Source organism: Haplochromis burtoni, unplaced genomic scaffold (genome assembly GCF_018398535.1).
Source record: "Haplochromis burtoni strain Fernald_Lab_line unplaced genomic scaffold, NCSU_Asbu1 Contig_56, whole genome shotgun sequence".
Taxonomy (NCBI): Eukaryota; Metazoa; Chordata; class Actinopteri; order Cichliformes; family Cichlidae; genus Haplochromis; species Haplochromis burtoni.
Genome location: NW_024582417.1, coordinates 762331 through 775982, shown reverse-complemented (window position 1 = coordinate 775982; position 13652 = coordinate 762331). Strand labels below are relative to the sequence as shown.

General features: G+C 40.1%; 2 protein-coding genes across 2 annotated transcripts in view; both read right to left on the bottom strand.

Moving 5' to 3' along the window:
* Positions 1–315: 315 nt before the first annotated feature.
* Positions 316–9222, bottom strand: LOC102312590 (short transient receptor potential channel 2). The gene is made up of 13 exons (XM_005922094.3): positions 8655–9222; positions 7432–8124; positions 7144–7344; positions 6897–7061; positions 5610–5784; positions 5328–5528; positions 5054–5216; positions 4871–4963; positions 2886–3078; positions 2655–2782; positions 2483–2555; positions 2241–2358; positions 316–1763 (listed from the first exon to the last, which is right to left on the bottom strand). Exons 1-13 carry the CDS (start codon positions 8667–8669, stop codon positions 883–885), a joined length of 3099 nt encoding a protein of 1032 aa, XP_005922156.1. The 5' UTR covers positions 8670–9222; the 3' UTR covers positions 316–882.
* Positions 9223–9877: 655 nt separating this feature from the next.
* Positions 9878–13652, bottom strand: part of rb1 (retinoblastoma 1) — a 23450-nt gene continuing 19675 nt past the window's right edge. The window contains exons 26-27 of the mRNA XM_005922093.3: positions 12312–12358; positions 9878–11995 (exon numbers count right to left, since the gene is read on the bottom strand). Of these exons, the coding sequence (XP_005922155.1) occupies positions 11925–11995; positions 12312–12358 (118 nt within the window). The 3' untranslated portion in view covers positions 9878–11924. The remainder of the gene's footprint in view (positions 11996–12311; positions 12359–13652) is intronic.

The window sequence follows — 13652 nt, the reverse complement described above, 5'->3', positions numbered from 1 at the left end:
AAAACCTGTTGGACAGCAGCGCTGGGCTTAAGTTGGGCTGATGAGAACAAAAACAAAGTTTAAGGAGACATTGTGATAGAAAAGGTTATAAGCCAAGGTGATTTTCCAGTGCAAGAGTTTGGATATGTGCCATGGGACTGATGCTGCTGCAGGTGATGAATTAATGAGCCAGTGTGTTCTTGCCTGAGACCTCATGGGAGTATTATGTATAAAGCAAGCTGAGACCTGTATTGTCACAATGTAGCAACGGGTATAGGTTAGCTGCCTGATGGAAATGAAAGGAGGCGACACTGTTTAAGACAGGAGAGTTTTATTTCAATGAATGTAAATTGAAAACTTTAACTGCAGTCTGTCTGATAAATAACTAACAACCTAAATGAAATGGAATAGTCTTGGGAGATGAAAGCAAGCTCAGAAGCTTCTGGGTTTTGAGAAACACATTTCCAAGTTTGTGCACAGGTATCCAGAGAGCTACAGTTGCTACACACATCTGCACTCAAACATCCTTAAAGCTCATTTATTAAAACTTTCAACTATACTTTGTTTGATCTGCACAAAAACTGCAAGACATTTAAAGAGGGGTTTTCTAAAGGTATGAAGAAGGTCTAAAGCATTGCTGGCAAGCCTCTGCAGTTTTCATCCTTGGGCTTAGAAATAGACTACATGACAAAATGTTTGGCAATCTAAAGATGAATGGATAAAAGTAAATGTTTTTAGGTAGTGGAAAATATCTTGCATGCAAACTGACAGTTTCTCTGCTGATCCTTTGTTTACTTTTTAAGACTTGGGGGGGAAAAGTGGACATCTCAAAACTGCTCAACTGCAGACTCTTGTCAAATATTGCATAAAGTGACCAAAGAGGCAGCAAGGTCACCTCAAAGGTTAAGGTCTCACTGGTGTGCCATCGATCGATTCTTCCCCTTCTTGGGAACCAAAGCCCGTGTCCTGGGAGCTGCTGCTTCCTGTAGGTGAAGGAATCATTTTCTTCATTTCAGGTTTTTCATTGCTCTTCTCATTGTGAGGCGTCTCTGCTACATTATGCTCAGGCTTTCTTCCCTTCATCCAGCTCGGTTGTGCTGCTTTTTTTTCTTGCAGCTCAATGTGATTGAACTTGCTGATTATTTTTTGGGTTTCTATCTTTTCGTCACTCACTTCGATGCTCTCGGCATGTGCAGAGGTCATGTGTTCATCCGGCACTCTTCCCTCCTTGTTCATCCCTCCTTCATTTAGGGTTTCTGCCTCTTCATCCGTGGGCTCGTCACTCAACGTTTCTTCTGTGTTAATAAAACCGTTTCCTCCTTTCTTCTCCTCTTTCACTTTATTTACACTAATTTCGCTTTTGGCTGCTTTCACCTTCTCATCTGAGTTAATTTCCTTCTTTTCCTCTTGTTCAGCCTCAGCTCGGCCTTCCTCCATTTTCACCACAACAGAGTCAGGAAACTGTCCCTCGTCTCTACATTCATCCACCTCATTCTGTTGAATGTCTGATTCCATCTGTGCTTCAAACTTTTCTTTATCCAGCTTTTCCTCAATGCTGTGCACAGTCACCTTAAGATCTGTGCATTTGTCATCTTGTCTGGTGGTAAAACCTCTGAAATTGTTCTTGGCACCAATGATGTATTTCCCCAGTACAGAGGAGCCATTCTTGGTCGGTGCATCGCTTGTGTCGTTTCCATCGTCCATTGCGTACTGCTGGGCGACTTTCAGATCGTTGTGCATCCTGGCGACCGCTTTGCTCAGCTCAGTCATTCGATTTCCAATATCTGAGGGAAGAAAACACTTTAGTCACACCAAAAGCTTTTTAATGATTAATAATTTACTTAAAACTGAAATCAGTGCTTAAAAAAAGAAGAAGAAAACCTGCTAAAATCATAGAGCTGATTTATAGAATATCAGGAAGTCAAATTACACACTATATGGACTGAAACATTAGATCAACAAAAGGTGCCTGACCATAAAATGAAGCTTTTGTGCTGATGTTAATGTAAGAGAAGGTTTGGAGCTCTGGTGTTACTGAGTCAGCAGATCATTGGCACAATGACTTCTTTAGAATGATCCATTATTTCCTCTTTTGTTTGTAAAGGCAGACTGCATGCCAAGATGCTTGATTCTATACACCTGTGATAATGGAACTGAAAACACCTGAACTTAAGATTAAGCGGTGTGGCCCAATACTTTTTCCATATAGGGTATATCCGCTCTACAAAAACGAATCAAGTGCTTACTGAAAGAGTCTTTACCTTTCCTCTTGGTCTCCTCAAACTCCCTGCGAGCTGACTCAATGTAGCGCTGCACCAGTGCCGTGATCACCTGCTGACGGTACGATAACTGGCCATCTTCAGATCCCTTATCACTGGACTTTTTACAGAATACAGATAGCATAAAACATGTTAAATGCCATATAGAGTATAATTAACATATATTAAGTAAACTGTAAAAGATAATATATTCTTTTACTAAAATCCAATTCATACACACTTACTATAGAGGCTATGGGGGGATATTTTTGCTCAGAGGAACAAGTGCAGCAGCAGCAGATTCGTCTAAAGATGCCCCTTGAATGGAATTTTTAAAAATATATATTTAAAACATTTTTTAAAAATCAGAATAAAAGGCTGTTTTTCTAGTTTGAAATCTGTATTTTTGCAGCTCACCTTAGGATGTAAAAAATGGCTTTGGGGGAGGGGATGATGTTGAAAGGCACAGGCATGGTGAGGCCCTCTCTGAAGTAGCTGAGGTACAGCTTTGACCTGGCAAATTTCCACTCAACGTCCGCGTCATCCTGAATTAAAATAAATGCACATCAGTCAGTGCGCATCCCAGAAGGGGAGGGGGGGGGGGGGTCGCTTTTGTAGACGTTACACAGGAGGATGGTAATTCTTTACCTCAATTTTCTGAAAGGAGTTTGTTATCATGGCAATAAGCATGTTGAGAAGTACAATGACAATGACAAGAGTGAAGATGCCATACAGGACCCTTCCTACAAATTCTGCCAACACAAACTCTGGCATGTCCACATATTCCTGGTTTACAACTCCAAACATGGTCCAGAATAGGAAGCGGAAGGTCTCATTAAACCTGTGAAAGTGAAGAAAGGCACAGGCATGATGTGAGGGTTGTTTTATTATTTTTAAAAAAACAAGACAAGTTATAATCAAGCTATAATATCAGGGGGTTGAACAATAAAGCCAGTGACAATTACCCAAAACTGCCGAGATGTGCAGAACAAAAGGGTGAATCTTTTTATAACTCATCTGTTTTAAGAGTTAAGTTGTGCATTTTTATGGGACATGAGTATTTTGAATGACAGGTGACTCCCCCGGTGAGCTGTCTATATGTTATATACTGAACAGTGGATGCAGAAAGTGTACACACCAATGGTAAAATGCTGGGAGTTTTTTCATGATGCAATCAATACAATTTTTCCCACCTTTAATGGTATACAGTATGTCCCCTGTACAATTCAATTGGAAAACAAATCTGTTAGGGAAAATATACACTACAAAAGTGCAATAGGCTTGTTGCGTACACCGATAATCTAGGACTTTGAAGCATCTTTTGAGTCTTCTTGGGTACATAGCTGCCATCAATTAGAGACTCTGGTTAATCCCAAATAAAGTTCAGCTGTCCTAAGAGGATTTCTCTGAGATTTACTCAGTTGCCTGCTTCAGCCAAAGCCATGGGTGGCAAAGGGCAAAGCCTCAAAAGGATCTCACTGTTGAAAGGTATCAGTTGCAAGAAGTGTACAAAAAATGTTTTCACATTATTTGAAATTTCATTGAACACAGAGAAGACAGCCATCAAAAGGTAGAGGGAAAAATAGGACACTAATTATACTGGAAAGAACTGGACTTTGTTACAAAATGAACGAAAAGACGAGATGTAAACCGGTCAGAGAAGTTGCCCAGAGACCTACAGCAACACTAAAAGAGCTGAAGCTCCAGTACTGGCAAGTCCTTGTTGTATACTACATGTGACAACAATATCGAGTGTTCTCCTTATGTCTGGACTATGGTGTAGGGTTGCAAAATCGAAGCCTTTTCTGATAAAGTTTGGTATGTTTGGTACAAAAATAATTCCTATGCATCACCAATAGAACATCATACCCACAGTGAAGCACGGTGGTGGTATCATTTTTAGGTTGCTTTTCTTTAGCTGAAACCGGGGCTTTAGTCAAGGTGGAGGTAATTACAGCTTTGTACACCTGTCGCTTTTGACCCAAATCCTTTTGGAGTCTACCAGACAGCTGAAGAGGAATTTTACCTTTTTAGCATGACAATGACTCTAAGCATGCAAATCAAAAAGATAATGGCTTCACTAGTAGAAATTACCCTGAAGATGGTTGTGCACAAGAAAGGCCCTCAGAAGCTGACAAAAGTGGACAACCAAGTCAAGATGTAGCATGCTGGTAGACTCCCTTCCCTAACAGATGATTCAATTGAACTGTACTGGTTATAGGTCACACGAAAAGTGGGAAACACTTTTAAATGATTTATTTGGATCTTTTTTTTTAATGACAAAAACTGGTATTTCAACAGAGGTGTGTACACTTTACATTCAGTGTATGTGGCTTGATAAGTATGAGTTCCTTTGAGATTGACAGGAAGTCTGTGTTCAGGTTTTAGTTGGAGAAATTATTGTATTTCATTTATGCGCAACTTAGCACTTTTTCAGAAGATATCACCTGATAACTTAAGCTTCAAAAATAGAGTAAAAAACCCATTATCCCATAATATTAACAAGCTTTGAGAGCTTAGATATTAACTGTAAGGGCTAGTCTACATTTCTGTAGATCATTTAAATTAGAAATACTTTTTACTGCCTTCAGAAAAGATGATGTAAAAGTCTCTCAAACTCTCTCTAGTCTTACCTGCCAAGATTTGGAGAAATGACATAAGGAACATAGATATTGTTGATGCCACAAAGGAAGGCGGTGCCAATGATCATCAGTATGAACATAAATCTAAAAACAAACAAACAGAAAAGAAACATTCACATACTTCTGGTTCTGTATATTCAGATGTAAAAATATAAGGAATCAGATATAAGTGACCTCATCATATCATCAATCATCTTTCCAATGGAGATCTGTAGTGTTCCCAGAGATTCGTGGGCTGGCAGGATATATGCCAGTCGTGTGAAGCTTAACATGCTGGTCACTGCAAAGAGGACCTCGGCAATCAGCTGAGGATCTTCCTGGTGCCAATTGTCACGTGCTGCAAGACAATTTCACAGAGTTAAAACAAAACAAACAAACAAACTAAAAAACAATTGAGCATTGAGATTTGTGACATTCATTTTGGATGAATGATTTTTTTCCCCCTTACAAGTCTGGGTGAAGTAGACACACTCCTCTGTCCCATCATGATCATGGCAGAGGAAGAAACCTTTGAGCAAGATAAGCACACGTAACGCAAAAGATGCCAGGTACATGCTGAGCACCATCACGTCCAAGCAGTTCCACCAGTCTAGGAAGTAACTCCGAAGCCCCTCGATCCACACTTCCTTACACTCATACCAGAAGAATCCTTTAAGAAACAGACAATCCAAACCCTGTTCACATCTAATGGCTGTTGTCTAAAAGTTAAAACTAGAGAAAGTGCACCTACCGACCACCCACACCATGTGGAAGGAGCTGTGCAGAAGGTTCTGCTGCCGGGAAGCAAATGTGTCCTGATATAGCTCCATGGTTATCGATTCCCCAAGTAATGTGATGAGAAACCACAGGTAGGATGCAGAGTGAAGAAGAAACTTGATCACAGGAATTCTTACTAGCTTTCCCAGCTGGGGAACAAACAACACAGTCAACTTAAAATTGAAATAATACCTCACATAGGGATGGGTACCGGTATCCATGGCACCGGTTCTGACATAAACGGTCGTAACCAGACCGAAAAGCAGCGCACATTTCGGTGCTTTATTTTGGTGCTTTTTTTTCCTGAGCTGTGATACACTTCTAGCCAATCATTTTACGTTTCCGAGGATAGTAGGCGGGGGCCAGGTACGTATGTTCTTTTAGAGCAGAGCTACAGATTAAAAATGTCCAAGGCAAAGCAGTCAAAAGTCTGGCTGTACTTCACAGCAAAATATGCAAACTCAGCAGCCTGCAACAAGTGCTTTAAGCTGATACTGTGATACTGTCAAAGGAGGTAACACCTCAAATCTGATGAAACACCTGGCGATGCATAGCGGGTTTTTTTAAAGCCGAGAAATGCGCCGTATTTGATAGCTTGCTGCAAGACCTCACACATCTACTGCGGGTGGGTTGCCTGTTTTAGCAACATCCCCCAAAACCTGAAGAGGAGAGTCCTGGCCCCTAGCCCTGCCAGTGTAGCAGAAATGATGACGGATGATGATGGCAGTAGCAGCCGCTCTTCTCTGCGTGAGTAGCTTAATGTTGTTCGTGTGTAATTTACGTTGAGTAAGCTAACCACGTTATTACATTAATGCATGTAAGGTGAACTAGCAAACATCATCATAGCTACATGCGGCTGTCTTCTTGTTTGATGGCAGATACTCCCTTCACCCTGGCCAAAAAGGCTAAAATGACCAAAGAAAAAGTGGAAAACAGTTAAACATGAGAGGTTTTTGGACAAAGTTTGTGTTTTTTCCATTGTTTAAGCACTGCTTCCAGCCAAGAGTGATACCATATATGCCCCATAGCTGCAGAAAAGGAACATTGTTATCTTTTTACAAAAAAAAACAGCTGAACATGAGAGGTTTTTGGACCAATTTTGTGTTCTCCATTCTTTAAGCACCGGTTTAAGCACCGGCACAGTTTCAAAAGTACCGGTTTGGCACCGGTACCAGATAAAACCTAAACGATACCCATCCCTAACCTCACATGACACATTTATGTACATCCAATATCAACCTGCTACTACAGAGTGTGTGACCTTTGACTTTGGTGCAATCCAGTAGGCAAGGCAAAGAAGGGGCATGGTAAGAAAGATTCCCATAGAGACAAACAGCTTCCAGGCCGTTCTGCTACCTCTCCAGCCTGCCAGTTTCCCACACCAGATAGAGGACAGAACCTGCTGACAGATTGGGTGCGCCACAAACTGCCACAAACAGAGAAGACAGGAATTGATTGTTTCTTATCTTACTTGTCTTTGGTTGGCATCAGTTTCTAATTCTAGCTACCTGCTTCTGGTTGTAATTGACTGCAAGCCGCAGGCGAGACAGGCTGGGGATTCCTTCCTCAAAGGCCTGTTCATCCAAGGAATCCTGAGTTTCATTTCCACAGCTGTTCAAAATAGTGGTTACCTCGCTCTGGTTGCGACACATGCCCAGCAACTCCACGGCAAACTCCTGACAGATCTGCTCCAGGCTCAGGTACTGAGGCTGTAGGAGAAATTAACCATAAGTCAAGAAGCAACAGAGACACCCGTCATGAATAGTGAGCAGGGATAACTATGAATCTCCTCAGACCTTGAACTCTGGCTCTTTCTGTGACAGCTTACGGAGTTCTCTGCTGAGACTGAAGGCGCTGAGCATGGCATCGTCAGAGGTGATGGACAGGTAGGCACGGCTGGCAATGCCACGATAAGTATTGATGCGAGACAGGGAGAACTTCAGCAGGTCATACTGCCGGCCGTTAGAACACTCCAAACAGGCGCAGGAGATCTTATGTGGCCACGGGATGACGTGGCCTTTCTGGGTGAGCATGGTAACAATCTCGTACAGGTCTTTCTGGCAGGCTAAAGTCAGAGGGGTCACACCAGGGGCAAACTGAGAGTTGTCAACAGAGCGATCAAATATGGCCTGAGAGAAGGATCGTACGTCCATCTTGTTCCCTTTCTCCTGATCCAAGCGGTCCAGGAGACGTTTCACCACTATTGGCTGGTTGGTGTCCACGGCGACTAGCAGAGCCTCATGAATCTGCCGGAAGTCAAACTTGACTCCTTGCAGGAGGGCGTCCATGGCATCCTCGTTGCCCAAGCGGATGGAGAGGTTGAGGGCTTCCCTCCACTGACGATCCTCAGACTCATCCAGCTGACGGGTAATGCCGTCACCTGTCTTCAAGAGTCCGCACAGCAGCGCCGTTTCCCCCTCCTGAATGGCACTGATGAGCGCTGGAGAGAACCGCATCTTCTTGCTCATAATCTCTCGCCATTGCTCTGGCTGCAGGACAGACCAGGAAAGTCAGCAGCAGTCTCAGATTTACACACTCAAAGTCTTTGATTTTAAACCATTTTATGCTGTTTGATTATGTTTAGATGTATGTAATTACAATTACTCTGTTAGATTTGAGAAAAAAAAATCATGGTTTGCTTAAAATAGACTTTAAAAGCTTTAACCACAAGGCTTACAAAGTGAACAAAGGTCTGAGGGTAAGCTTTTCTGTTCTGTCAAGATTTTTTGGCACTGAGGCCAAATACACGATTCAACTGATCCTTTGATAAAATAGCAAGATATACTAGGAATAAAAGAACATGCAAATAGGGAAAGATTTGACTTGGAAATGCATGACATATATGAACACAAACATTAGTAAAACAAAGAATTCCAATTTATTTTTTTAAAGCTGTTCCAGCTTATATGAAGCACAGTAGGGTTAGACTTGCTTTTTTGTTTTTGTTTTATTAACCCGCAACTACTTTTTTCATATCAAATAACAAATAAAAGCCACGAGCCAATAAAAATCTCCTTACCGTTAGTTTTTCCATTCCCAATCACCAAACAACACGATTTTGAGAGGCGGCTCTAAATCGAAAACAGAAGCAGATTCACTGAAACTTCAGGGATGAAGATATTGGCAGATTGCACAATAATTCCAAAAGAGGAGAACTGAGAACTCCGTAGTCCTCTGATCATGTGCTATCGGCTGACTACTGAAAAATCAACGTACACAAACTCAATAACAAATTTCAAAGGCCCTCGGGGCTAGGCCAATTAAAATGTTACCGGTTCAAAGTACTTTATGCTTGGCTGGGCCCAAACCAAACTGTGACTGCATTCAAACAGAAATTAATTCCGGTCTCTCAATTGGAAACAGCACCATGGCACAATTAAGGCAGCTGTTGCTGAACACACAGCAGCTGTCACCATTTCTCCCAGAGGAGCTGTGAGGAGCAGTGGGAAAAACAAGGAGCTGCAAGTTAAACATTTACAAATTTTCACGGGTCTGATTTAAATCTTTTCCTGGAAGTCAGATTTTGTCCATTCATTAAAAATGCATGTTATAATTATTGTCGTGAAACACATAAAGTTTCCCTTGATTTTACACCGATCATGTTTATAGGGATTTTTCAAAATCACTGCAATTTTGCCAACATTCTCTGTATATTGCTGCTAAACTCATAGCTCCAACTACACTGCGTGCGCTCATGGCTTTGGTCCAAATTTGTTATTTCGTTTACGTTTATTTTAGAAACAGAAATACATCCCTATACTCCTTTACTACAAAAATGTCTACCAAGCAGCTGATGGTACCACACTCGTAAGAGAAAGCATGTGCTATGTTTAAATGATGGTCTAACAAGTTTTAATGTATAGTTATCCATGATGTAAAATGATTGTCAGAATTAATAATCCTGTTAGCAGCACAGAGAAAACACTTTTATATCATTGGCTACAAGAGGATTTCTTTATCACGTAGAAAAGACTGAGACATACTGTTGAGAATGAACTTCTTTTTCTTATATTAGGATATCTCAAGGATTAAATGTGTAGTTAAACTTCTGTACAGTGCTAGAAAGTTAGAGTTTGACTAGTCTGGCACACTGATTAACTGATTAACAGTGAAACCGACTGACTTCAGCTTCTTGCAAACATAATTCTGAACAGCAGAGGGAGTAAAACTGTAGACTTTAAGATGAGCTCTAAACTGAGACTGTTCTTCTGGTTGAACAGGAACAAACACAAGGTCGATTTGTTTTGGTCAAAGATTTAGTATTTATTCGTTCATAATTACAGCAGAATTTGGTGAAGAAAAGGGACTGTGCTGGTTTGGTCTAAATGCCCTAAACTATAATCTATTTGAGCTTTCATGTTAGCACTGGGGAGATCTAAGACACGACTTTCAAGATGAAGCTGAACAAGAAGTAACAAATATTCTGTGGTTTATTAAAAACGTCTACACATTTCCAAAATGGTACTAAAATCTTATTTTCCTCACATCCAAAGCAAAGCAAAACTAAACTGCCCAATAACATGTCCTCTCGCGTACCTTCACAGGGACGTGGGAGTCTATTATGAGAACACACAGTGGTGCTCTTTACTCTATCAGGTGGTCACTGCACACCACCTTTGGCTACTCTATGCTGAATGAAAACACATAGCTGATCTCTGTGGTGACCTGTATGTACTACACTTCAGTACGTTAAAAACACATTTCACTTTAAAATTAGTGTCTTCATTTTCCCTCCTTTCCTGAGAATTCTCCTTATTCCCATTTGCAAAAATGACAAGAGCCAATCTAATGAGTGTAAATTATATAGAAAACATAGTTCTTTAACTCATAACAAATAACCCCTTTATTTGCATTTATTAACCATCCCAAAAAGAAAGCAAAAGTTAGCATAAAACTACACATTACACCGAAGGGAAATCATCTGAAACTACAGTGAAAATAAAAACTTGCACCTGAATTAGTGGGATTTTTATCCTTAGATTACTCAAAGCATAGTATGATCTTCAGCCATGTCAAAATTATAGACAAAAGATATTTCACTAAACATACAAAAACAACTGTACTTCTCATGCTTTCACTGACCACTCTGAGGTGTTACTATTGAGGCGATTGAAAGTGTGGGTTGTAAAGGTTTCCCTTTCTATAAGTCAAGCCACACAATGTCTGCTCTTCTCAAGAAAGAGACACTTTGGGACAATTTTCTAAATTAGTGTAATAAATGTTCAATGTTCTAAATCTTTTGGCAAAATGCACACAACTACATCTGGAGGAAAGAAATGCAAGGAAGATATTTTGTTTAAAAAATCTAGACTGTGAAGCATGGAGGAGGGATCATCGTGGCTTGTAGCTGCCTTTTTGCAGTGAGGCTGTGTTGGAAGAATTTAGGTAACAATTCAAACTTATACCAGAAATTTTACTAAAGAAGTCAAGACAGCAGCTGACCTTAACTAGGAATGTCTGACTCATGCAACAAAATAATACAAAGCAATGACAACATCACAGAATCACCGATGAATTAAAACTGGTTTGCTGGGGAGAGCTGTTCAAGTTTTCTCACAGTTGTCTCATAAGCAGCAAGAAACATCTGGTAAAGGTTGCTGGTGTTTCCAGCCGGTGTGTTCAATGAAAACATGAAAATGACTGTTTTTGTTTAGTTTGACTGTGTTCGTCTGATAATTGTAGCTCAGATAAAGAAGTAGTGGTACAGAAATCTTGTCAGGATGTCAGACATTTTTATGCAACTCAACATGTTTTTAAAACAAATTCAATTTTCCTACTCATTTTATGTCACCAACTTAAGAAGACATTATGTGCGCTGCCAACTGAAATTATTACTTTAACAGTAAAAACACTACATTAAAAGACATTCGGATGTCTCTCTGAGGCTGATATTTACTCCTCTTTACAGAGTAACCATGATTTAACACTTGAATGTGACATTATGCTCGAGACGTGAAAAGTTCTGGAGGCGGAGAAAACCAGCAGTGTGTGTCAGAAGCTATCCAGACTACTTAAAACATGAGTGAAGAGGAACTAATAGCACTGAAATACTTAAAACCAAACATACTTAATGAAAATTACTGACACAGCCCTAATTCATTAAAAACACTAAGATAAAGCATCAACAAAAAAGGTGAACATCCTCTATATTCACAAAAATCTCCTCAAAGTTAAATAAAAAATAAAATAGCACTTTTAAATGTACAAAAAACAGGTGTGTTTCACTTCAGGTGTGAACAGAAAATAACGTTCACATTGTGACAAACAGTGCAGGTCAGCTGAATAGATTTCAGAGTTCTTCCATCCTCGACTCAGCATCCTCCTTCATCTTTTGCTCCTGCATGCGACTGCGAGTGGAGCCTACATGAAAACAAAAGCGATGAAAATCAGTCTAAATAGCTAAATTACAGACTATGACTTGGATGGAGCCAGCATGATGTCGCACAAAGGGTTTCTGGATTTGGATTTTCAAGAATCAACAGTCCACATATATGGTCCGGTCTACTTATATATGTACATGGGACATTTTAACATTGAGTCTATAAGGATTTACTCGTTTTCGAAGAAAGCCTCAAGGAGGGATTGGAGGACCTGTAGTTTTTGACAGACACGTTTAGCTTGATGGGGGGGTGGGGGGGTTTAGCCCTTGAAGCCTTTTATTGATACAAATACTTACTCATCTCTGCAAGCTTCTGAATCAGTGTAGAATCTCCTCCAGATTTGCTGTAATTTAGATAAAATAAAGAAAGCTTTAATGAAATCATTCTTCATACTGCAGAATCATACAGTGAAAACAGAAATTTTACATATTAATTGTAGAAGCTGATCTCAAAATGAATAGCGAATGTATGCTGTTGTTTTTAAGTAGTGCAGTGGCACTTTGGGGACACTGGAATGTGCTGTCGTGCATATCTGTAAATAAGTGTTCATCAAGTGATGCTAATAGCGCTTGTAATTGATTACTTAAATAATAAATATGCAGCTTAGGGCTGTTCGATATATATATCGGATGACGATATAAAAACGTCTATCGTTTCATTTTACGCTATCGTTTGTTTCGTGGTGTTGCAAAATAAACTGTTTACGGCAATATTTTTTCATCGCTTTGATGGTCACTGTAGTGGCTATATTAATTTCTTAAAGTTCTCTCTTTCTCTTATATTTAATATAACCACACTAAGGACGGACAAGCGCCTGTTTTTATGCGTTGTCGTTAACAACAACGACGGTAAAACCATCACATGTCCGCTTGTTTATTTTCCACATAAACCTTTCACAATAAAGCTCAAGATCCTGTTGAGACTTTTCAAAATAAACTGAATCACGTGAAATAGTATGCAGATATTTACCGATGAGAAGCAAAAAACAGCCGTCAGGTGCTAAAAAATAAACCTTAGACTCAAACGTTAAAACAGGCTTTTCCCTGCAGCACGCCGCAAAGAAAACAGCAGCCGTTAAAACCTATGTCTAAAAATGTTTCATGCATTGGTAAAACACCCGACTCCAGATACACGACGCCCAGCTGGAAACACTTCAGCTACTCAAGATTCACAGAATTTACAGAAAATGTTACATTTTTGTGATTTATATCGTTATCGGACGATAAATGTTTTATATCAGGATATGAGATTTTGGTCATATCGCACAGCAGCTTATAAAGAAAAAGAAATATATGTATTAGTCTTTTAGTTTTAGCCATCTGACTATTTGCAGGGATATAAAGGAAGAACACAATAAATGTAACTATATGTCTGTGTTTTAATGCGTGCGTGACGTGAACAAGTCTCGCAGGCCACGCAAAAACCACTTGCACAGCAGGTTTGTGCCAGTAACACAACATGATGAGCAATTATTCCTTCTCCCATGAAAAAGCTGGAGTACTGCAAGAACTCACTCAAGGGAGGAAGAACAAGCAAGCAAACAAACACAGACAGGCCGCATCCAGCAAAGGGAATTTGAACACAGGACATTTTCACTATGAGGCAACAGTGTTAACCACTGCACCACTGTGGTCAAA

Coding starts and splice junctions, on each gene's coding strand:
- LOC102312590 (XM_005922094.3), bottom strand. Junction 4,964..5,053: donor ATGATTGATGATATGATGAG/GTCACTTATATC, acceptor GTTTGTTTTTAG/ATTTATGTTCATACTGATGA. Junction 2,359..2,482: donor ATCCCCCCATAGCCTCTATA/GTAAGTGTGTAT, acceptor TTCTGTAAAAAG/TCCAGTGATAAGGGATCTGA.